The 26,023-nt window shown below is 37.2% G+C and overlaps 1 protein-coding gene across 1 annotated transcript in view; it reads right to left on the bottom strand.

Annotated features, from left to right (window-relative positions):
- Nucleotides 1-714: 714 nt before the first annotated feature.
- Nucleotides 715-26,023, bottom strand: part of IPO5 (importin 5) — a 41,517-nt gene continuing 16,208 nt past the window's right edge. The window contains exons 8-26 of the mRNA XM_014873380.2: nucleotides 25,852-25,972; nucleotides 23,760-23,847; nucleotides 20,529-20,635; nucleotides 18,000-18,124; nucleotides 17,821-17,910; nucleotides 17,560-17,733; nucleotides 17,121-17,339; nucleotides 16,571-16,654; nucleotides 15,740-15,872; nucleotides 15,525-15,646; nucleotides 14,906-15,002; nucleotides 14,245-14,417; nucleotides 13,714-13,825; nucleotides 13,060-13,115; nucleotides 9,808-9,930; nucleotides 9,014-9,233; nucleotides 5,555-5,783; nucleotides 3,984-4,125; nucleotides 715-1,432 (exon numbers count right to left, since the gene is read on the bottom strand). Of these exons, the coding sequence (XP_014728866.1) occupies nucleotides 1,346-1,432; nucleotides 3,984-4,125; nucleotides 5,555-5,783; nucleotides 9,014-9,233; nucleotides 9,808-9,930; nucleotides 13,060-13,115; nucleotides 13,714-13,825; nucleotides 14,245-14,417; nucleotides 14,906-15,002; nucleotides 15,525-15,646; nucleotides 15,740-15,872; nucleotides 16,571-16,654; nucleotides 17,121-17,339; nucleotides 17,560-17,733; nucleotides 17,821-17,910; nucleotides 18,000-18,124; nucleotides 20,529-20,635; nucleotides 23,760-23,847; nucleotides 25,852-25,972 (2,502 nt within the window). The 3' untranslated portion in view covers nucleotides 715-1,345. The remainder of the gene's footprint in view (nucleotides 1,433-3,983; nucleotides 4,126-5,554; nucleotides 5,784-9,013; nucleotides 9,234-9,807; nucleotides 9,931-13,059; nucleotides 13,116-13,713; nucleotides 13,826-14,244; nucleotides 14,418-14,905; nucleotides 15,003-15,524; nucleotides 15,647-15,739; nucleotides 15,873-16,570; nucleotides 16,655-17,120; nucleotides 17,340-17,559; nucleotides 17,734-17,820; nucleotides 17,911-17,999; nucleotides 18,125-20,528; nucleotides 20,636-23,759; nucleotides 23,848-25,851; nucleotides 25,973-26,023) is intronic.

Below are 26,023 nucleotides of genomic sequence, written 5' to 3'. Positions count from 1 at the left end.
CAAAGGCAAAACTAAGTTTTTTCTTTAGTATGAGAGGCATTTATTACATGTAAAATTCTACCTTTTCTTATTATAAAGGAAGAAAACTTACACCCTGTTTTTGTGAAAAGATCTGCTTCAAGAGACAATTGAGATCAACTTGAAGAACACTTCAGTAAGAAGTTTTTAAAAGATCAATGCATATATTAACAGCTTTGAAGTAAGAGAGTGGAAAAACTTCACTCACCTTTGTGAGAAATCAGATACTCTGTGCCTATATTTGCTGGTAGATGATGTATTGCTCTTGAAGTACCGGAAAGACCTGAGAAGGTTTTTTGATTCTTTCAGGTCATGCTGTCAACTGCATGATTGTTTTAAATGAAACACAGGCTACTACAACAGGTTTGCTGCCTACCAGATCACGTTGCACATCTGTAGCCGGAACAACACTACATTTTATAAGTTAAGAAATGCAATTGCATCTGAACATGAAAAACATTTTAAAGTCAAGATATGTATATTTACTGTCACACAAGGAATGCCATTAAGTTTCCATTCTACACACTCAGGTGAAAAATTTCTTAAAAAGTCAAGAAACAAAAAAGCATAAAATTTGTAATAGGCAACAATATACAAAGTTTCAAATATAAAATCATGACTTGTATAGTTTGTTATTTTTATCTTTTCACAAGAGTAAATTAAAAGAACCACACATCACTGAACTTCTACACAAGCTTCTTGTGTTTCAATGTCATTTATTGAGGAGTGAATGAGATACTGTCAGACATGCCAAAGAGACTTCACATTCAAGGGCTGGAAGCTGAACAGCTTTCCTCATTGAGTCACTGTACAAGTTGTTTTTGGGAATCAAAAGTGCGATCAATGAGGTCTTCATGCTCGATGTTTGTCTTCAGTTTTTCATCATTTGATCTACTACCTTGTTGGGCAGAAGGACACTTTCTACCCTACAAAGACTCACACTCCAATTAATACAATTAACACTAGATGTAGAGAAACGTTTATCTGTTATATCGTACATCTACTGCTGAAGGTCTTATGTCTAATGAGAAAAATTCAATTTGTTTCCCTTTCACCATCGTATGGATGGCTGATATCGTTAGAAAAATACTCTTCAGTGCTATTGTAGGGTTTACAGGAAACTTCTTTCATGTTGTGGGATAGAAACCGATTTAAACACCGTTCTGAAAGAATGCTTCTTCCTGCTGCCACTGCCTGTAGGTTGCAGAAGATAGGCCTACACGCACTACAGTTCTGGTTTTACTCAGAAAAGAAACAAAAGAAACCTAAACAATAGGGTAAACGTTTATTTGGAGTTAGTTTTCTTGCAGATGATAATTAAGGCCCTTCAAGCAGAGTTCAGGAGCTCCTGTATGGCTGCCTGTTGATCTGCATTGAGCTGTGATATGCATTCTGTCCACAGTCCTCCGGATGTCTGGAAAAAAAATGAGAAGTGGTCTTTTTATGCAGGCTGAAAGCGACCAAAGGCACATCCTAAACTTTGCTAGGTTTACAAAACTCAACATTCACTCAGCTTATTCCTGTAATATACATGCCAAAGAGACTGAAATCTTCAGTGATACACAGTGCTACACAGGTTCAACTCAAGATACTGAACAGCAGCAGAGTAATTGCTTTTGAACTCCTGGGAACTCTCTGTAACAACTATATGGGTTGACAAATGACACTCCAATGTTAACCACAGCCTAAACCATTTGCAGTGAAGACCAATGTTCAGGCAAAACTGAACCATGCCTCTTCCACATGAGTGTTTTGGGCACTGGTGCAGCACTAACAAAGCTTCGAGATGAACACTGGGATTACAGCACAATGTGCTACATGTCAGGTGTGTAAAATTCTGCTGCCAACACAGGGCGTGGCTCTTTCGTGAAAGGAAAGGTCAATTACTTCCCAGAGAGAACTGCACAGCATCTGTCTGGGTCAATGTAAACCCTTCATCTGTGCTACCACAGCCCTCAGCTGAGACATTGGCTTTTAAAGTCACCATCAGTAAGGACTGTTCTAATGGCACTGAAAAGTGCTGAATATTAATCAAGATTGAGGAAAAAGTATTTATTCACTTATCAATAGAAACTGGAAGCAATTTGCACACTGCTTTCCTTAGGACAATGACAGGGAAAAAAATTCCAGGTGACTGACTTTAGGTCTTTAGATTGGCTTTTGCAATAACAGTACAATTTAAGTAAATTTTTTTAAAAAGTTTAATTTATATTTGGTATATTTTACATTCAGTTCTATTATAATGCCCTTTTCTCAAAATTTAAAAAGTTTAAAAAATATAAAAATTTCTTAAAAAAATTCAAAAATAAATGCTCTCAAATGTATGGTTTTGGGTTTACTTTTAAATACCATTAGGCATTTTAGAGTCTTAATATATGATGAAATATTGCAGAATTAAATGCACTCTTCTGACATTTCTGATGCACGTTAAAATTGATACTTTACACTGAAATATTTCTGGCCTCAAAATACCTAAGCAAAGAAGTTTCTATTCAATTCCAATAATGACCATGTTGCTCATGTCAGACACTGGCAGTGAAACAGCTTACTGAGATAATTAAAAAAAAAAAAAAAGTCTCCTGGAATCTGGGAAGCAGGAGCTTTTTAGCAACTACACAACCTTGAAAATTCCTATCATAGTATAAAACTCTTACAGTCAGCGTATAAAAGTCTTACAGCTTTACTAAAGTCAAAATATTATGTGTGAAGAGAAATGGGATTGGTAACACTGTGCTAAAATTGTATTTTTAAAAATATATGACTTTTAAGATTTCTTTTTCCTGTTGAATCTGAAGGTAAATCATTCAGCCAATGCTGAAGGTCTTGTCTCATATTAATGTTCCTATCAATCCTGGCCAAAACCAGACATTGCTGTACACAATCTATACATGTGTGTGCCACTGTATTGTTAAAAAAATAAACCTGGATGACTTGAGGTTAAGTGAACAAATGCATTAGGTAAACCCCAATACAAGGGTTCATTCCCAGACTTTAAGTACTAACAGCAAGGATTCATATCTGTCATTATCTAGAGCAGTCACTTACACTACACTTTCACTTTGAATCTTGGCTCAATTTCCTTCTCTTTATACCTTCAGAATTTTAACAGCATTTCCTACCAGACAAAATGGATCTCTCAGGCTGATACACTTATACAGGTGAATCCTTTCCAATATCAAGTGTTCCTAAAATTCTTGAATCTGAATTTTGCCAAAGCAGATCAGATATAAAGGCCAATAATTGAAGACCTGCTGCTCAAAATCCTCCATGTTTTTTTATGAGCAAGATGCTTACCAGGCACATTCCTTTCTCTCCTTAGTATTACATCCACCCAAGAACATTTGGTCCTGGAGCAGATGTGCACTATGAGCACTATCACTTACAGCACTGTAGAGAAGTGCTGTTTAAGTATATGGACTCATTATGGCATAAAGGAAGTGAACCTCAGGGCAGTCCCCCAAAGGCAGGGAAAACATTGAAAAAACCAGCCACCAATATTCGCACTGGATTGAAAAGAGCACTAGTAAAATAACTTGTGCTTTGCACTTGTCCTCTGACAAAAAACCAAAGCTGCTGCTGTAATAGAAAGTCACCACAGGATGCTGGTGACCCTTACAAAAACCACATGTTGGATCTAATCCTGCAGTACAGTTCACCGATAAAAGGACATGCAGCTTTCTCTCTGGATTCTAATGTCTGACTCATAAAAAAAAAAACCACAAAAAACTAATACTGGCTCACACATTAACCATCTCCCTGCATGACAGTTACAGGTATTTTATTCAAGGGCAAATGTCACCAAGTTTTATCAGTAATCATTCAAGGAACATCCAAGGATCTCCAAAATTACTGGTTGAACCATTATTATCTAAGGAGATAAGGCTCTCAAAATGGTTTAACAGTTTAGTTCCTTCTGCAAACAGGTTCTAAATGTTCCCTTTATACTTAGGCAAGCATTTATTTACCTGCACTTGGCGAACAACGTTAGCCAGCCGCTTGGTACATGGATCTTCATGTTTGATAGCTTCGTGGATTTCACCATCCGCAATTATACCAAGTATTCTGGGAAGGTTGGAATTGTTGGGACCGAGGACAATTGGGTTATTGCTGTTACAAAAGATGTATTGCAAAGGAATTATTGTTTATCTAAAAGTAATATAAACACTTTACACGTAAGTGAAATGCTTTTGAATGATCTTATTCTAAAGCTGCTTATTTAGGTTTAAGTTTCACACAGCTGAATAAGTATGCACAGCTTTGTTGCCTGCTGACAGCATGTTCCCCCTTCTGTTAATATTTAACCAGCTGATTCTTTACTCAGCCTAAACTTTATCAGAAAGAAGGTCTGAACTTTACAGAATGGCTGAGTTCCATGCAGATGGAACTGTAAATAGTGTGACAGAAATACCCTGCCTAAAAGGATTTATTCCTCTCTCTGTGCCTCCCAGGACGTTGCGTTACTGGCGTCAGGAGCGCTGGTAACTTCAGCTCTCTGCCAGCACTCTCCATGACACAGCAAGCAAGCAGTTCTGCTCCCTCTTTCCCAGCCAAAGGCTGGAGTGGAGGAGTACTAGCAATCAGGAATCTGTGTGGAACACATGATCTACTTCCAGCCCTGCCACCTACGAGTGCTGGAATGCAGAGGCTGTGAATGTAGGGCTGGCAGAGCTCCAGAGAAGCAGGTAGCCAGGCTCAGCCACCTGCACAGAGCTGGGTACAGAAGTGTGCTGGTACTGCAGTTCTCCATTTCTATATTCCTGTTTACATGAACACCTGGCAGCATTATTATGGTGTCTCTACACAATTGTTCTATAATTAGTCTAGGGACCTCTGCTGCCATTTTGAGACTCTGCCTTAATAAAGTACCCAGAGATACAAGGTATTCACAAAATAGAAATGACTGTAAGGAATCTAAATTACTTCCTTTGTATCTTTCTTCTGAGATGTAATACCACACTAGAATAACTGTTTACTTTTTTCTTCCATTTACCTACAGAAAGGAACACAAATCCAAAAAATAAACTGTGGGTTAAGATGCTATCAATAACAACTGAAATAGTTACTATGGGAGATAGCCCTGTACAATGAATTTTTCCATATTTTTTTTCTACTTGATACTTCACTTTGTTGGAAAGCAAAAAAGCGCAAAACTACTTAAAAGAAGGCTGCAAAAGCATGTGTGCTGCTTTTAAGAGAAAAGACCTGATCAGTTACTGGTCCTGATATGTAAGCAAAGTATCAGAAATTTCTCCTGAAATTTTCTGTACAAGTTTTATGTAGATCCTTTCCCATTATGGGCATATAAAGCAGCCAGGATTTTTTTTCTCAGCCATACAGACACTATTGAGGCCAAGAACAGTAACTGTTTAAAAAAGCAGCAATAACATCAGGGAAGGCTCAGTTCTGACATTTCAAATTATCTTTTCTGAACCCTGTGTAGATTAACCTCATAGATTCTCAGTTTTGGAAGAAGAGTGCAAGGAAAGAGCATGCAAACAGGCTTACATTCTGCATTAGTGTGAAGACTTTGCCTTACCTCTCAAGTAAGTCACACAGATAATTGAAAGTATGAACAGCTTCTTCTTTGTCTTCATGAAGTGGAAGCCATGATAACCAGTGTGGAAGGACTTCTTCAACATTTATACAGTCAGGCTTGAACTTCATTATCTTTCCTATTGCTGAAATGCAGTTTTCTGTTGCATTGACATTCTCTTTGGCTTTGGCATCAGGTGACTGAATGACTCTCACCAGCAATGGAAGTGCCTCTAATTGTTAAAAATACAAGAATAAAGTTTAATGCACCATCAAGCTATACTTTGTTAATATCACAAATTTTACGTGAGACAACTGTATGTATTAAAACCAGGATTTTTTGTGTTCCAAGCACTAAAATCTAGTCATTCCAATGTTCTACTGCTTCTAGGTTCTTCTCTGCTCAATAATTACCATATGAAAACCAAACAGATAAATAAAGCTCTGCAAGGAAACAGAAGAAAACAGCCACTGCAGAAGTTTGAATTTGCTTTAGAAGTTCAGACGAAAATAATATTCCCATGTGTCTTAATTGGAGTTAGGTAATCTAAAACACACAAGACACTGTAGATGGCAAGCATTACCTCTTTAATCGAATATGCTCTATAAACATAGGAGGAGGAAAAGCACTGCTATAGTGACATTTCACTGTGAATGTCACTCATTCATTCAATGTGAACTAGAGTGTACATCCTCAGTGTATGTATCTATTGCTAGTAGGCACATCTGTATATAAAAATATGTATGGATGTACACATACATCACTAAAAGGTGCCCTAGGGGAAGCTCATAGGAGTAATCTCACCTGGTGAATCAACTTGGCATAGTTTAGATCATAAAAATCAAGGAAAGGAAATGTCTTTCATTGGAGGAAAAATGCCAGTTTTCTTCCTAGGTTTATAGCAATTATATTTTTTTAACAGTCATGTGGGTAACCATACACACACTTCTAAATGAACATTAATGTTACATTTTTAGCTACTAGTGTCCATGCAGACTTCCAAGCACACTATATGCAAGCAGGAACAATTGTCCTTGTGCTCTTCTGCTAAAAATAAAATGCTAAAGCTGTGAAATTCTCTATCAGCACAGTAAGCAGGTTGTGGAATTGTACAGAAAGCACACTTCAAAATAACTCTGATTACTGAGGAAGAGTAAGATCTCACACTTCTGAATTTTGATGAGTAACTAGAAGCTTTGCAGTTAAAGAATACACAATCACACTTTCTATATTGAGTCCACTGCATTAGATTTTTGAAGAAAGAAGCAGTTATGGAAAAACTGGTAAACATTACAGAACTACAGAAACATCAGACCCGCTAGCTTACGCATCGAATATAGGATAATGATGCTGGACTATTCTCCAAAGCAGAGTTTGTTTCAGAGAGGTCTACAATGTCCAGGACAACTGAGCCTGCATTTTATACCTCAGGTTTTTATCTCATCTCATCTATATCTCACTCTCTGCTATTAATGGACGACTCTCTAGTTAGGTGTGTCCTTGCAACTGTAAAATTAGGAGGGCATCAAAATGAATCAGCATAATTTTCTCCCTACAGCCTACCAGACAAGTTTTCATCTTGTCTCTAAAACAGATCCATTCTCACATAGATATTGTGTTAGATAAACCTTAAAAAAGCCTTTTGACAATAGAAGACCCATCTTCTATAATGCTAAGCTTTTTTCCAAGGACTGACTGTTCTGACATCTGGCACCATCCAGTTTTGAGGCCACTGATACGATTTAGGAAGAAATCCATGCACTGGATTGACACGATTTTCACAGAGAACAGCTAATTATATTCTTCTACCAACATAACAGAAGTAACCTTGCCACTTGCATCAATTGTAACCTTGTATCCCTGTTTAGAGAGTGACTTGATTTGCTGTATTTTTTTTCTTCCATCTTATTTCTTTCCTCTTTACAAAATCTGGTTTTAGTGACATTTGTTTCATCAGTGTATACCACATGCCATTTACAAGCTCTTTTTATATTCCTGGACGTTTTTGAACTGACTGCCAAAAAACCTCATATCAATACCTGTGGTTTTAATCTAGAGTATTTACATACTCTTCAAACTTGCAAAAGAACAATATACTAGTGATATATATCAACCAGTAAATAAAAAAGTTACAAATAAAAGCTCACAAACATGATGTTTTTCAGAGATATAGCAAAACCTGTGGGGTACATAATGTTTCATGACACGGATTTACTTCGTTTATAATCACAGCATATCTTCATCTATTAAAATAAATCACAAAGTTCTTTCATGTATGGATAAAAGGATTTAGAATACTTTTGAGGTGTCTGCTAATGAACTGTATGCTGTAAAGCTGAAAGTTTATTTTATCTAAAATTCAACTTAAGGAGAAGCCAAATGTCTGGCATAATCAAAAATTATTTGTCCAAATACAAAGAGAAGGATCAAAGATGTTAGAAATTTTAAATGGGGTAAGATAAAGCATAATTAATGAAAAATAAAATTGGACTTCAACAGATGTTAAAAAGCTCAAAAAATTTCAAAATCAGAATTGTCTAGACAATTCTAAATTTTCATGCTCTTAATGATTCATTGCAAGGCTTCCCACATTGCTTTTTCTCTTCTTTTTAAAAAGACACCTTTTTCTGATTGTTATAATGTAACAATTACATTTATATTAACAATGAAAATTACAACTCTGATTGATGTAGGCAACATTTGTGTTAACCCCTCTCAGATGATTCTTATTTTCTTACATCATCTAATTCAGCTTTCATTTAATATTCATGTGAAATACATATTTTAAATACATACTTAGATGACTAAGTATTTTCTTTAAAAAATGGAAAAAAGCTTTAATAAAGGGTGCTACTTAGTGTGCAAAATTAACTTTGGTGACTGGCAAGAAGAGTGCAAGCAGACAATTTCTTTAAGATGAATTTGAAATTTCAAAGAAGTTTGAAACATGCAGAAAGAAAGGACACAAAGTGTTTCTGATAAGTACTATCACACTCATTTCACTTCTTACTTTACAGAAATCAGGCTCCTTTTTATTTAATCAGAAAGCAGAGAGCCACATAAGTCGTATAATAGACTATTCCTTAATATAGGTCTCATGTGTAGTTTCTCCAGACATCCAAAGGCTTTTGCATTAGTATGTATCCACATCAACATTAGCAGAAAGCATCTATGAGACAGCTGCGTATCAGAAAGATGGTTTTTATGAAAGTAGCATTTGCATGCCAGATCATATTTTAAAAAAGAGTACGTAAATCAAGTTTGCTAATCAGTCAGAGCTGCAACAGAAATGCTAATAGGCAGAACAATAAAAGCCTGAGGAACTCAGGTACTTTATCAATCCATCTGTGACACAGGTAATACTGGCAATCTATTTCGCTGCCCAGGGGCAGAGACCTCACTAGCCGGAAGGTGAGCCATTTTTATTCCTTCCCCCTAAGCCCACGCTCATTTGGTCCGTACCTGGGCAGACGGGCCGGTAGCTGTCCCCGCCGAACTGCGCCATCACTCCCACTCCGTAGGCAGCCGCCTGCCGCACCTCGGGGCTGCTGTCACACACCGACTCCAGCATGGGCCTCAGGAAATACTCGGCGTACTTGAACGAGGCGGGGCTGCAGTGCTCCACCACATCGTCAAAAATGCACAGCCCCCACTGCCGGTCTGCCCACGGCCGATGCGGACACTGCGGACAAATACCCCACAGCTGAGACGCCTTGAAATTATTCTGCAGCCAACGATTATATCAACAACAAGCACAGCAACAGTGGTCTAATACTTTTGTTAATATCTTCACAGATTAAATTCAATCCTAAAACCATGTAATTTGTGGTAGTAATTGTTCCAGCAATACCATGAACAAAATAAAATCCAGGTGTCTACCTTCACACCTCTATTTCACACTCCATTACATCTATCAGTCTCAATTTTTCCCCACGACTCTGCAACACTTTTTTGTCCCTCCTCTTGAAATCCATTTCTGAGATACTGGACAGTCTCAAGGAAATTAAATTTCTCAAAACAGTTGCGCGTGTCAATGATCCTGGGTCTTGCAACACAGATATTAAGTAGCACAGCAGCAACCCTGCTCAAAAAGCATAGGGTAACAACTTCATCCTTGATCTAGAATATTTCTATTTTGTACAACAGTAATTGCTACATTATACCTACCAAGTTCTCTAAGACATCAGCATGGAAGACATATTAACATATCAGAAAAAAATAACTAAATTTAAATTAAAGGAAAACAAGGTACTTACAATTAGGTTGACAATTAGTGGAAGTAACCTTTCAAACCATGGCAGTACCTTCTCCTTGTAACTACTGAATATTGAGTGCAAAATGTCTGATACTTTAGTCAAAATATAAACGTCACTGTCATCCTGAAAGGAAGAGGATACAATTCACATGAAGACTAACAATCTTTAACAGAGTGGAATTCACATGAAGTGCTAAGGTGTCTAAACTAATGGAATAAAGTTGGTTTATGATTTTTTTTTTGTAAAACCAATTATCTTAAGTTCACTAATTTTCAATTCTTTGTCTAATTGCAGAATGATGGAATAACAAAATGGTTTGGGCTGGAAGGTACCTTAAAGGCCTCTAGTTCCAAACCCCCTGCCATGGACAGGGACACTTCCCACTAGTCAGGGACACTCAGGTTGCTCAGAGCTTCATCCAGCCTGGCCCTGATCATTCCCAGGAATGGGGTATCCACACTCTTCTCTAGGCAACATGTTCCAGTGTCTCGAGGGACATCACTTACTGTCATGTGGATATAGAGGCACTGAATGGAACATTTTTAACATGGCCATCCAGTCAATTCCTTATTTGCTGAATTAATCAAATATGGATCTCTGCAAATTAGTGACAAGGATGTAGTATGGGACCCTCTTAAAGGCTCAAGAAAGATGTCAAGACAGATGACATCAGTTGCTCTTCCTTAATCCATCAATACAGTCACTCCATCACAGAAACCACTAAATTAATCAGGCCTGATTTGCATTTTGGAAGCTATATCAGCTGTCTCTAATCACCTCCTTGTCTTCCACAGCTGCCAGGAAAATGTGTTCAATGACTGTACTGGGCACAGAGTGAGACTGGCTGGCTGGCAGTTCCAGGAGTCCTCCTTTTACCCTTCTTAAAAATGTAAACTCGATTGCTGAAACTCCGTTGCCTAAGACTTGCATGTTTGTTTCAGGGACAGAAAAATCAAATCAAATCAAGACAAAACTGTCTTGCTTCAATGGTTCCCTCACTGGTTCAATTGGTTCCCTTTACAGAAGGCAAAAGGCCTGCCTACCTTGCAGATACCATAAGAAGCTTTTATGGAAAAGTAAATGGATAACTGCCTTTGTCATATAGATTGTGCCAAAAATACAACAAATACTCTTCTCCTCCTTTTGTTGTTTAAATTAATTTTTTACCTTGCCCAGGTAATACCTCAAACTTGTCAAATAAAGAGCCTTACAGGTGAGGATTATTCCCTGGATACACTTATGATGGAAATTTTTTTCTTTTACAGCAACTTCTGTTGTAGTCAGTATGGTCCCTTTAACTTTTAATTTTATACTTTCACAGGCAGGGAAAACAGTACAGCTAGTTTCTGGTCTCTAGAGACCTTCATCTTTCTCACCCTCTGGTGACAAACTAGTAACTACTTCTTGTGCAACAGGCAGCTTCCTACAGCTGGATATTTAAACCCTTCCTAGCAAGCCAACCTCTGCATCGTCAAGGCACAACTCAGGCAGGAACCCTGGAACTTGCACACAATGACATGAAGAGGTTGAGAACTGCTGCAGCACATCACAAGGTCCACCTAGCCTGGTACTGCCTGTTGATCAATAGTTGATAACAGATGCTTGGGGAAGAGAGTGTAACTCCTACTTGGTGTATGCCTTCCACTCTCAACCAAATCAGCAGTTTAGTTATTGCTGAAGTGAGGGCTGGACCTGAAACTACTGTTTGAATAACTTTCATAACTTCTGTGCTTCTTATATTTCTGCTGCCTTGAGGTAAGGGCTACATAAATATACTCTGAGACCAAAGGTGTATATCCAAATGTTACTCATTTTTAAATTCTGTCCATATGGCAAGTAATGCCCTCATCCCACCCCTCCTGTCACAGGGTAACGCAGGCAAGTCTTTCTACGGACTTTACAGAAAAATCAGCAAACATTAGAACACTTTTAAAAATGCTTTGCAACTCTGTTGCAGAGTAGGGACTCAGCTTTTCTGAAACTGCTGCCTGCTTGTGTTTTCTCTCAGTACAGAGTGACACATAAGAAATAAAAGGGTCTTGGAGGCAACAAAAATCTATCTTCTTGAATGCTGGCCTAATTCTAAAAAGCCTAAAAACAGAGGGCCAAAAACCACACTGTTATTTAAAACGGTATTTACATATGGGTGTATGATTTTTGGAGTCTGCATAGAAGTTAAATTCATGTCATCAAGCTTTATACCTGCACTGTGCAGCAAAAAAAATTTCTTAGTTCTTAAAATCACTGAGCATCCTTTGTCTCATGTTATAAGCAGCAATCATTTTACTGTCTCTCTCCATATTAATAATGACATAATAAAATTATTGTATCTCTTCTACAATCATCTCCACTTTAAACTATTAACTCACTTTGGTATCCTAGTGTTTAAGTCGTTAAGCAGTCACTTTGGTATTCTATCATAAGCGATGATGGCAGCTGTTTATCCTGCTGTCCTTTTCTGATACTGTTTTTGGGCTATTCTTGTTGAGACAGGCTCCTGACATGACACACCAAATATCTTGGGATCAGAGGTATAGAGGCCCTAGATTAAGAGCCACTCAGCTTGTAAGGCTCAAAGAAAAAGCAAGTCAGCAAGGCTAGACCCAAGAGATGACCTCATTGCAGTCTACAACTTCCTCACTGGGGGAAGAGGAGCGGCAGGCACTGATCTCTTTTCTGTGATGACAGAACCAAAACGAACAGCCCCAAGTTGTGTCAGGAAAGGTTTTGGTTGGGTATTAGAAAAAGCTTCTTCTCCCAGAGGGTGTTTGGGCACTGGAACAGGCTCCCCAGGGCAGTGGTCACAGCACCAGCCTGACAGAGCTCAAGTAGTGTTTGGACAATGCTCTCAGGCACATGGTGTGATTCTTGGGATGTCCTGTGCAGGGGCAGGAGATGGAGTGGATGATCCTTCTGGGTCCCTTCCAACTCAGCTTATTCTGTAATTAAATTGTTGTCAAATCTGTAGCAGTGTTAATGTCATCCAAGAATTGTTTAAGCAGATGAAGAAAATAAAAATCTATGTCCTGAACTTCTTCAGCATATCAGACAAGGAAACCTTTCATATTTTCTAATTCAGAAATGTAGAGTGACCCATTTCTTACTGAAAGTTTTGAAGGGCTATAGTAACACGATTCTTCTCAGAAGAAATAATTCTGATGATGCACTATGCCCAAATGAGTAGAAAGCATATTTGGGCAATATTTCCACTCTGGTGCTTGATGAGTAGAAAACCACTTCAAACTAACTTACTTCATCTTGTAATGACTCTTCAACTTGTTCATCATAGTCTTCATCCTGTCTTTTCACTATATTAAAAAAAAAAATTAAATCACTACCTTTCTATAAGTGCATAAAAAGCCTGTGAAAGGGAAAAATTAAGCAGAAATAAATTTAGAAAACAGTAGCTGAAGATGCAAGAGGAATTTTCCTTTTTTAAGGAGCTTCAAAAAACTTTCACAGAAAAGGAAGAAGTAAAGGACAGCTCAGTTTACGAATGTGTAAAAATGCACATGAAATAGATACGATCACACCAGCTTGTCCACAAAGACAAGAAAAGGGCTTAGAAATGAGAAACTACTATTGCTTTGAGAAAACTGCAGACTTCAGATGAAAAAACCCACAGAAATGATAACACCATAGATGTGCACTGTCTTTCAAGTAAATCTGTCTATGAACTTTTGATTAAACTACAGTATTCCTGAAAATGATGCCATCTTCATCCTCCAAGAGCTTACAAATTCAACTCATGGACTCTGTTTCACAGAGTTCACAATCCAATCACTTTATATAAATATACAAATCAATGAAATCTGAACAGTTTTTTTCTCTGTGTTCAGAAATAATTAGAAATTCTGCTTTAAAGAACAGCCACATCACATGTTAACAGGATTGGTGTTAACTTACCCTGTCTTAATTCTTGATTTTTAAAGTGCTCTTCTAGTTTTTCTTTCAGTATTCCTCCAAGCTCTTCAAAGTGTTCGTTGTTAAGGCATCCATCTCCCATTACCTCAATGCACTTGTGAAATAAAACAACCAGTTTTTCAGCTTTAAAATTTAACACAAGCAGTCTTAAAGAAATCTAAGCACACAAAGAATATTAACACATGCTCTGGATCACTCGCAGGAATAATATTAGAACAGTCATACTATAATCAATGCTTAAATTATACAAGACACTGTACATTTCATACTCATAATTTTGCTCACCCGTGGTTAAAATGAAAAAATTTGGTAATGGTTTTAAGTTAATACTTTGGTAGTCTTTCAACAAAATACAGCTTTTTCCATCAGCTTTAACAACATTTATAATCACAACAAATCTCCTGTAGAGGAAGCCTTGCATTTATTCGAGCCATTTAAAGGAACACCAAACATGTCCGTTCTTATTTCAAAAAGCTACAAAGAGTAACGCCATGAAATCTGTGACAGTGTTACCTTTGCAAAAGAATGCATTATTTCTGAGAGGACATCAGATTCTGGCTCTGTCCCAATGGCTTTGATGAGAGCATCACACATGAAGTGCCACATCTGTGTGAGATACTCCGGCCCACGAACCCTGGCACATTCAAGAAGAAGGGGCATTGACTCCGCCGCTGCCACCCGGACACGTGCCATTATTAAGGAAAGACAGCAATCAACACCAATAAAGTGCTCAGAATTTAAGACCCCACCACCATAATGAAGTTTTTAGTTTTCTACCTGAAACTCATTTCATTATAATACATGCATTTGATTTCTTAATTAGATAAAGATTAAATAATAGAAAAATTACATTGTCTGCTATTTAGAAGTGGCTTCAAGCCTTCAAACCTTCAAGAAAGTTTCAGGCCATGATAGAAAAGCTGTTCAAGTTCTCTTCTGCTTTGTTACACAAACATCACTTTTTCTACTGATTGCTTATTTAGAAAGAAACTGGGGGAAAAGTAGGAATGCATTGCCTAAAATAGGGTGTGTAAACCAACATTCTCTGAAACCATTTCTGCTATAAAGTTACAGACTATTTTAACATTAATACATTCAATTAATTTAGGAAAACGGCAAGCACAATTCTGATTCTAAGTTTCCGTTTTCACAGTGGAATTTGTTAATAGGATATCATCATGGAAATAGAATTTCAACAATGGAACCATCAGCTTTACAACTTGTTCTGTGTATTCCACAAATCCTTCTTTCAGCTCTTTTGCATAGCAAACCTGAAAAATAGAGCACAGATATGCCTCTTTTAAGGGAAAATACTTAACATTTTTCAACTATGTAAAGGTGAGAGGGAGATTGTTAAAAGTATAACGGTTTTTAAATTTAAAAAAAAACCCATGTAATAATCCATTTACCTTCCCTCTCAACTGTGGTAATTTGAGAAACCCTGATAGCAGCATGAGTTCTCCTTCTTAGGGCACGCATTTATTTTTCAAACCAAATTCCAAAACAGCAATATTCGCAAAAAGGAACTAACTACTTTTTAACATATTAATTTCCTTATGTTTTGCTAACAAAGGAAAATCATCTGTTAATTTTTAAAATTTTAAGCTCCAAACTAAATAAATAATTTTAAGTCAAATAAACCACACGCAACTAAGTGCCTGTAATCCAAACTAAGCAGTATCACCCAAAAACTCTTTCACATGAGACAAAAAAAGAGTATTTTGGTTACAGATTTGGCTTCAGACTCAATTGACCAGAAACACATACATCACCAAAACAGTTTTATTACTCACCAGCATCTGGCATGCAGTTGATTTTTCTTCAAGGCCTGCAGTTTTAATTCCAAAACTCTGCTGATCGCCTATGCTTACAAATTCCCAACCATCATCATCACTCATATTCTCCATATCTTGTGCTGTTGTACAGAGGGGAGGAAAAATAATCTAAAACTGCTACAAAACCATTTATTTCAGTATACTTTTCAAGCAAAACATCATATTAAACCTACTGTCTAAAAGAGCTACTTCAGGTTTAATGGATGCAGTCTTCATTAAAGGTCCCATGACAACAGGAAGGTACTGCTGAAATTCCTTTCCAAGAATTTTACACATTCGGGCCCATGCAGAGATCATGTAAGAAATCTAGGAAAGAGAAGGCGAAATTTTCATGTCCCACATTTTATTATAATACATACTTAAAAAGAAAGCATAAAGGAAATACATTACACAATAAGACTTTCGAAAAGAATTTGTCAGCAGTCCATAAAGCTTATTTCAAAGAGAAGTAATCTAATACGCAATCCACATAAAAATGCATCTTCAAAAGACATCCCAAGTCTAACATCTTGACAGCACCTCTGATTGAAAGTAGCTATATGTGTAAAAATGTAAGATTCATGATTGGATTGCAAATGCCTGTTCTAAAAAACAATCTTTTTTCTGAAATACTTCCCAGATTTAAACAATACTGCCAAGCCACATTCCTGAAAATGGTAAAATAGAGTAAAAATTTAAAAAGGGTGCAGTACTATGTTTTCAGAGGAGTATTTAAATGTACAAGTTAAAATAGCTCTCTGCTCATTAGAACAGCTGCATAACAAGTCTTGTTGATCTATTTATAAGAAGGTGACAGCAAGCTCAAATTTCTTCTGCAAATATAGGTCCTGGAAGTCTCATTTCCTAACCATGCTTCTGTGAAAGATTTTAGGGCCATCTCAATGTCAAGTTTTGTAAGACAGGCTGGACAATTAGCCTGAAGTGCCAGGGAGGGGGCAGAAACATCATGTATACAAGGTATGTTTTTAATACTAATGAGCTATAAAGACACAATTTTGACATACCTGTGGATCATCATCTTCTAGATCACTGAAGTCTGTCTGTGTCTTCAACAATAGCTGCATTACATCTGATGCATCCTGCATAAACTAGATACAGGAAACAACTATGTTTTTAAAGGCAAATTAAGATGCTATTTCTCACAGACTTAAATGCTCACTTAAATTAAACTTTTTCAGGCATCCACACATAAAACTATACTAAGTTTCCTTTGAACTGCATATATTTTGCCCCTGATACTGCCTAAATGGGATGCCATGTCATTTCTCCTGAAGCAAAATAAAGCCCGAAAAACCTCAAAGGAAGAAAAAATTCTTGCTTTCAACATTTTTCAGTGTGACAAGAATTACTTAAACTACAATAAGATTCTATTGCAAATTGTGAACCTAAGCAGTAACACAGTCAGCTCAGAAATGGAAACATAAAAATAAGCATAGAAATCAGCAAAAATATGGCTGTATGTAGAACAAGTGATTACATTAATTTAGTGCTAATACTACAAAAAACAAAGGCATTAAAAATATATTTAGACCATTATATAAAATCTAAGCTTACCTTTTCTTTGCCAACAGCAAGACCAATTAGACTGATGCATTCAATAGTCTTTCCTCGTAAAAGCCTTAATTCCTTCTGAACAGCGTTTTCAACAATGTGTTTTAAGGAGGGCATAAATAAATCATAGTAGGGAACAAACTTCTCCTCTACTGTATCTGCAACTGACGCAATTGAAGTCACAACTTGCTCCAAAACCAGCTTAGTGCCTTTCTGTATCAACTTGGAAAGAGGAAGAAGAAAGTGTTATATTTCTAAAGTACACATTTTACTTAAAAGCATGCCAAATGTAAAGATCTATTCTTGCACATAAGCTAATTCTCATCAGTTTAGACCAACATCAGCAGATACGTATACTAGCTCATTTCTGAGGTCTTAGTTCAGCTGTACTTATATGTGACAAGGTTACCCTCCATGAAACAATTTGTCCATTGTATTATACCTCTTGTAATTTTATCACCATAATGGAATGAAGATGCTTCACTAGATTATCCAAATATGGAATAAGCAGTGACTTGGGACAATCTTCAGTGAAGTTTATGAGTGCTGCAGCTGCATGGGCTTGAACACGCTGGCTGCCTTGATCCTCCATGGTTTGTAGAAGAGCTCCTATCACCTGAAGAAGAAATACTCCTTTTCAGACAACAAGTTTCTGAAGGAGACATAATTCTACCACATTTTTTCCTACTACTCTACTACTTGCCTTCTCATGAAATTTCTTTTGAAACCCAGGTGCAAAGTCAGTTGCCATTTGTCCAACAGCATTACAAGCGGCGTATCTTACTCTTGGATGCTGAAAAAGTATTTCCCTCAAACAGTTAACAAGCAGTTGTGAGAGCAGAAATGAAAACATTTTGAAATAATTGCTAGAACTATACTCACAGGATCCTGAAGGAATAGCAAAACGAAATTAACTATTTCATTTAAAATCCCCTCCATCTGTTGGTGGCAACCTTCTCCAATGGCAGAGAGTGCCATCAAGCCAGCATGCCTGTACTTCCAGTCAGCTATAGAAGAGTGAAAATGAAGTGTTACTCATTTTGGAAACTACCAAGAACCACAAAGTGAATCACCTTTTCTTTGCAGGGACTGGGGGACAAAGGAGGAGGCAGAATGAAGAACAGCAGATGGAAGGGAAGTTAAAGCATCTACTTGATTTGTTAAATACTTTTCCATTTCCCTCATACATACTTCCAGAGATGCACAAAGTGAGTGTCTAATCCAGGCCAAACCCAGATCTAGAAAAAAGAATTCTTAACTGCTGATACAAGTATGTAAATAGTACTAATACCTGGAAAGGGCATTTTAATTAATTAATTTATTTTATTTTAATTAATTAATTTAATTAATTCGCTGACCAGGCAAACATCAGGACAGTATTTTTATTTCCCTCTCCTCTTCCTATGATATTAAACCTTTTCTGGTTTAGTATCATAGGAAGAACCCATACCTTCCTCAAGAAAAAGGTCTAATGATTCAAACAATATCTGAATTTAACACAAATAAATAATTGGTACTAAACTTTTCAGCAGTCTTCTCAAGTCTGTAAGAACAGTAACATTCCACTTACAATGTAAACTTCCCCCATCTCCAAGTCCTATTAGTTTATTCTCAGGGTAGTGGGTATTGTTGAAACTAATCTTTCATGCCCCTCTCTCTTTTTTTTGAGCAACATGTGAGAAACTCCTATTTCTTTTATTTATTAAAAAAAAAATTAAAAATATCTTTCTCTATTCTAGAAATCATTGGGATTACAGAAGAGAAAACCAAAGGAATAAAAAGGTTTACCAAATGACCTGTGGTAAAGGCTTGTTACAGACCTTATCTCCCAAAATAGTGCAATATTTCATTATTGCTAGTAACATATTACATTCCTGGAATGAAAAACAGTTCAGAGCAGTCGAATCCTGACACTCACGCTTCTGTCTGACCAGGATGAGATGAAGTATCATCTTGACAGAAGGTACAACAGAAAAGCAGCAGTTTATTTTGTTCTATTTCAGTTCATTAGATGTTCCTAGTTAAGCCTAGACCTTGTGACTCCCACTGCATTACTGTCAGCATGTATTCCAAACTTGAAATTAATGAATCTATAAAATGAAACACAATCTTCTTTGGACCATCTGGCCACCCAATCTAAACTTCAAAATCTTAAATTATTATTTCAATAAATATTTGTAAGAAAGAGGGGATAGGAGAAGGAGAATTTTGACTTCTGAGAGTACTGTCAATGTTGTAATCTAAGTGTCTTCATCCTTCCTCCCAAGTCCCTACCAGTGAGAGCTTCCAATCCAAACAACGTCTTTTGCATTCCCCTTCTCTAACGAGTATCAATGGTTATGGACAGCTCTGACCCACAAGAAAACAAACATCAGGCATGAATTGCATGACCTCCCCTTCACAGGAGTCAGGTCTTTCAGGGATTAAACTCCACACTTCTCTGAATGTACTACAAAATTAGCTAGTTGTTAGTCTAGAAGCTACCAACGCTGACTCAGGTTAGTTAATTTCATTAATAAAACTTCCTTTATACAAAAATCCCTTTAATTCCAAACAGACTTTGCAAGTGTTGACACACAGCAGGTGCTACCTTGAACCGCCCTCTGTTCCATACCCAAAACTCTAACATAACACTTTTCTGGACTGGGTTTTAAAACATGATGGCAAAAATAGTACCCAGAACTTCTGCGTTTTCTTCTACTCCAAAGGCTCAAACCAGAGGTCAAGTGAAAGCACGTGAAAGCAAGGCACAGTATTTTTTTGAATCATTGGCTGAGCAGGCATTACAGGTATTTTAGGAGGAAAAGAGGCATACTAAACAACTGATAAGAATATATAGAAACGCCTCATGAAACAAGTATTAAAATCAGCATACCAAATAGACAGGCAGCCTACCAATGACCTCTGTCCATCAAATTCCAGGAGGAAAAAACCAATAAGTTTTCCTCTGTGAACTGTAATGTGTTAAAATTTCACTTAAATGCAGCACTTCTGAAGAAGCAAAAACACTTAGCTACAGAAAACAGGCGGCACATTAGACAAACTTAAGGTACTGTGAGGGTCTTTTTAGGGATTTAGAGGGAATATTTTGAAATAGAAATACTCCAGGTCTTCCCTTATTTTTATGTAATTCCCAGTGTTTAAAAAAATTGCATTTTTTGGTGACATCTCTGCTCAGCTGTTCATGTACCAGAACAAATGTTGTAATGCATTCTATGTAAGTTTAATAAATCACTCTAGGAGAAGGTATAAACTTTCAAGTTCACAGCATTTACAGTTTTTGCTGTTGACATCGAAAGTGGAAATGTATAATAACATACCAAGTAGCTAAATATGAAGATTTAAGAGGTATTGAAGTCTTGGAAAGGACGGAATTGTTAAAAAATAATAAAAGAAAATGCAATTACTTACGATTCTGAAGCATTTGCATAATATGTTCTTTAATCATAGGCAAAACAAGTTTCCCTCCAAGGCCACATGCCATCCTGTCCAGCGCACTCTCACCAGCCACTGCATTGCTAAATACCAATTACACAAATATCAGTGGTTTGATATCTACAATAAAACAAGCAGTCTAACAGTGCTCTTCCCTGCAGTTCTCGTCTTCAAACTTTTACCATCTGAAAACACAAGCCTCTTCAAGTAAATAAACCGCACACAAATCTAAAAACGCACACACCAGTCACAAAATAGGTATTTATTATTCACTGAGACATTTGTTATCTGCAGGCCACTAAGTCTACTACCAAATTAAGTCTACTACCAAAGAAACTTGAGTCTTACTAGCACTAGGTCTGAAGGTACAGACTGAGTTTCACAGCACTTACACACACCTAGCTTATACTGAATTTGCAATGAATGAAGCAGTAATATTCACCCTCGCCTTTTTGTCATGAGAACATAAACCAGTTCAGACTTGCTATGATTCAGGTGAACTAAACTCTGGCACACAAGAGACCTTTCTTGTATGGCTGTACTCAGTAGCATGGTCTCTTGTCAATGACTCAGGCAGAAAACATCCAGTCCAGTTGAGGAATTTGTGACTCTTGGCCAGTTACAGAACTCAGAACAGCCCAACATTATCTGTGCAAAGTGATTTGTTCCCCTCAATGGAATTATTCCCTACAAAAAAACCAAGAAAGTTTCCAGGACACAGATAACTATTACAGTCTGGATATGGCTGGCAGTGTAGTAAGTCAAGGTTAATAGTCCATCCTAGACACCCATGATGATGAAAAAGCTGAGTAATGCTTCAGAAAGGGATCAATCTCCCCCTTTTTTAAAGTTTCAGTCAGCTGGGTCAGAAATAGGTCTTCAAATTATTATGCCTAAATCTCCAAGTCTCATCACAAACCATAAATAATCTAGAAACTCACATATTGTGAACAAAGGTGATTGTGAAAAGATATTAACAGCATTGTATTTGTTCCTCAGATTAGTCATGTGCAAATAAACAGACACAGGACAGACCAGCAGGACAGTAGAGCATGGGCACACAGGGTTAAATTGGAGCAAACTCACTAAAGTTAATAGCAGCTTTCATCTGAAATTCCATTCCTTGAGCTTTCTTCCCACCATTCATTCACACATTCAGTTTCAAGAAATAAAGATAGTTTATCTCAGGAAAATGACCACACATCTCCCTCTAATGTTCACAAGGCCTTTGCCAAGAAAATAGGAAGTCGGATTAATCTTTTCCTCCTTTAGAATTTCACTCCTTTATGAAGTCGTAGCAACAAGAAACTGGAAATGCTAAAGTATTCCCTGCTGCTTTTGTGTGGGCTGACTCATATCCCCCTTCATCAGATCTAAACACACCCTAACTAGGGCGCAGCCTGATGATCATTAGCCTGTTCCTGGGACAGCACAAAAATTTCAGTCTTTTTATGAAGCTACAAAGACTCAAGCACCAGGAGATGTTAGCATGCACATCAGCCACTGAGCTCTCCACAGAGGTGAGCTTCAATGGTGGGAAGAACATAGCAGCACTAGGAGTGACCCTGCTACAAGAAAAACTGCCCTCACACACACAGTCACCAGAGACCAGCTCATGTCCAGTAGTTTGTGTCTAAGCCTCAAGCTCTGCTCTCTATTACTTCGAGGGCCACAGGAGCTCCTTCAGGCTAAGGTTATTGAGTGTACCTTGTTTTCTGATCTGTGCTCACTCCACTTGTGACTTCTAACAAAGAAAAGCAAAATTTTCATTACAAAATCCATAGGCAGCTAAGCTGTATTTAGAGGAACAAAGTTACCCTGCTGACAATAAAGAGAAAATGGCATGCCTCAAGTGCATGATTCAGCATACTTAGTAAGATGCCTAAGGCAAGCCATCTGAATAAATTTCCACACCCTGAAAGGCTTGATAAGGATATGAACTTGAATATTCTATTCCCCCTTGAAATTTTATTGACTGAACAAGATTCAAATACTTAACAAACCTGAATGCAGTGGTGGTGTCTGACACCTACATAGCAAAATTTCAGCACTGAGGAAACAGGTTAAAAGGGTATGGTCTACTACTATGTGAGGGAGAGAAGGAAAGACAGCTCACTTTCAATTTCATAATCAAAGGGAGCTAAAAAGATTATTTCAAGTAAGGCAAAGATAAAACGGATTATTCTGTAATTTCCTATGCATCAGTTCTACAGGTGTCTTTACATGCCTGCTATCTATTAGAAGGTGCTTTACAGCTCAGGGTTAACAAACATCTCTTCTACTGTCTATTTTCCTGTGAAGATTTCTAAGTGTTCTGAGATAAATTGTCTCAAAACACTAATTACATCTGAGTCTGGATAAGCCAGGTATGTCAAAGTGTCTAGACTGGTAAATGAACTTCCATGTCTTTACAGAAGTGTGGAGATAGTTACCTCCTACACATATTTCTGCTTCCTTCCACCTCACTCTAACAGTAGCTGGACAAGGGCAAATGTAACAGGATGCTGTATGCAAACCACTATTTCAGTAAAAAGTTGGAGCAAGCTACAAAGCATGTAGGAATAAGCAAATCCAAATGACCGGACATTTAGATCTTTCTAGCCTAACACACAACAAGATAAGCTACTGCTGGCCATAATGAGGAATGTAAAATAATAGCAAAACTTTAGTATTTCTGGACTAGGTGAAATCTAACAACAAATTCTGCCATGCATGATGACATCCTTCCAAAGTCTTTTTTTTTTCCAAAACAATACATTTTCAAGGGCATGGATACAGAAAAATACAAAGACATTGGTTGAGGATGATTAAACAGGTCAATATGCTCCAACTTGGCTTCCAGCTAACTTCAGGATTAGCCATCAATTTAGAGGATTAGGAGGCACTGACTTCTGAACTGAGTAGTATAAATGACAAAAATACCAAAAGCTAAAGGCTTTGAAAAGTTACAACAGTAGAAAACAGCCAACACAGGGACATGCAACTTGTCTAATTACAGCAAATATGAAAACTGAAATAATTTACTTCCTTGCTGAACACTACCTAAGGAACCTAAATATAAACTGCTTCATGACTGAAGGAACAAAATTAAAATAGTTATTTGAATAAAGAAAAAGTAATGTACTACAGTCATTTGCATTCTGCACTTTAAGCGTGCCTTTAGCCACCGCCTCGATAACACATTGAAACAACTGGTTTCATAATTACCTGTCAAAATCATCATCTGCAAGCTCATCTGCATTTGCCCAATCTTCATCTTCTTCCAAGTCAACCATCATTGCTAACATCTGAGGAACTGAAAGAAACAGTTTTAAATTCAGTATGATCTCTTAAAATAGATCCTCAAATAACAAGTATGTATTTCGAGTTTTCTACTTTCAAAAATTTTGAAGAAAACCAGCTTTTCTTCCAATAGCAGATGTCCAGGTCTGTCAAACTGCATCAGCCAATGATTCAGAATGCTCTGTGGCTCCAAAATGTCATGTCAGTGTTTGTTACTACTAAAAAACAAGGCTGAGAACAAACTCTCATCCAATGTGCCCTGGCCATTATTATATCTAGGACCTACAATACCTTGTTTCTTCTTGATGTTTTGCATGAATGTGGCTGCCAGTAAGTGTAGTTTCACAACGAGGTTTTAAAAAAAATGTAGAGCATGCATGGAAATTTCAACATTGTCCCAACAAGCCCTCAAAATTGAATTACTGCCAATATATAGACACTTAGAAACAAGTTAAGCACAAGCCCAGTTAAGCCAGCTTCTTATCAGAGCAATAAAACTCTCTGCAATCCTGTGAGCTCAAGAAGGGAGGTCTTAATCCAAGTGGATTCCTGAGCAGCTAACTGGCACACAGGACACACACTCCTAAACCAGCACTGTGCTCAGTAAAACCAACACAAGATGATAATTTTGCCTAAGTCACAGTTCTAACTGTGAGTATCAAGTGATTTACCAACTTCTCAGTTGAATGAAAACAAGAAAGCCATTTAAACTGAGACACAAAGCCAAGACAAAAGTGATCCTTTTTTTCTACCTTTTTATCATTCCCTGGATACAACTGCTTTACCAGTTCTGCAAAATAAATGCTGTTCTCCTTAATGATATATTAATAATAGGACTAATTTTACAATGAATTGGAAATGAAAGGCATTTCATTCCCAAACAGTGCTTTATCTTAATAGAAGTATTTCACTCCTAAACTAGCAACCCAAAATAATAAAATACATTCTAAAGAAGTAAGAGGTATTTCTCTTCTGAACAAATAAGAAGCTTGTAATGATGTGGGATTAGCAAGTGTCAAGCATCAATAATTCCAACAAGCAACAGGATGGAGTAAAAATAGTGTTTTGAAAATTTACAGATTTCAAAATATTTTCTAAAGAACCTCGTCTTCCATTAGCAAACAAAACTTGTCATCAATATTTTAAACACTTAAGCCAAGCAGATCCAGTTTACAACATTTTCCAACAGAAGTTTTATGAATTTAGTGACATCTATACAACTTTCCTCAGGCTAAGCACACAGCAAAATTGTAGTATTATTGAGCTGAGCAGACAGCAAAAGTTGCCTTTTATGCAAGTTTCAGAAAACAAGCAAGAATTTATACAAACACAAGTGGGACAGGGAGGGAAAAGCAGGCTACACTGCTGTGCCAGTACCCTGATTAAGTCAAAAAGAGGGTTTAAAAGGCAAAGAAACAATAATGCAAACAGCATTGATGCTGGGGCTGCCCAGAAGACATTTATTTTTAGCATTTCAAATAACAGTGAGTGATTTAAAAAGTGCCTCTTCAAAGACTTTACCATCCACATGTTAAATAGACTAATTAGATTATTTCTATGTATTTATACCAGTATCTGATTTTTTAATTCACAGCTTTAACTCACCACTGATGCTCAACATGCATGCTGAATTCCTTCAGTCTTGACTTGCCAGCACCACAGAGTATCTGGCCCCCAAACGTAGAACTTCAGAACTAAATGCCTTTTTTTTTTTGTTACAGTAAAATTTTCCAAAGCCAGCAGAAAAGTATGCAAGTAGTGTTTTCCTGGGAAACATCTAATAAAAGTCCACTGTATTTCTATTCAAATTTTTGGTGCTGCATAGGCACGGATTAATTAATGAAGAGTCATAATAGGAAGGGGGTTTCTCCATTAGGTGACACTGAATTGAGTTTTCTTAAGTTGAGAGCACCAGCAAACTCTTGGTTAGATGTGGTTTTGCCACTGACTAACAGCAAAGTCAATTTAATATTGTAAAGGACAACTGTTTCAACAAAGAAAATGAAAAAATACTTACTGGCTTGTGCAATAATATTTGTATGCTTCCTCAGCATAGCAGCAGCAGTTTCTGACAAGGCCACAATTACTTCAAGTGCCAACTGACGCTGCATGTTACTGAGACTGGTATCTGCACACAACTACAATCCAAAAGGTTAGAGTAAATGGTTAGAACAGAAGTTTTGGGGTGG

The sequence above is a fragment of the Sturnus vulgaris genome, chromosome 2 (assembly GCF_052056855.1).
Source record: "Sturnus vulgaris isolate bStuVul1 chromosome 2, bStuVul1.hap1, whole genome shotgun sequence".
In the NCBI taxonomy this organism is placed as follows: Eukaryota; Metazoa; Chordata; class Aves; order Passeriformes; family Sturnidae; genus Sturnus; species Sturnus vulgaris.
Note: the sequence above shows the minus strand (reverse complement) of the source record. Positions and strands in the feature narration are given on the sequence as shown.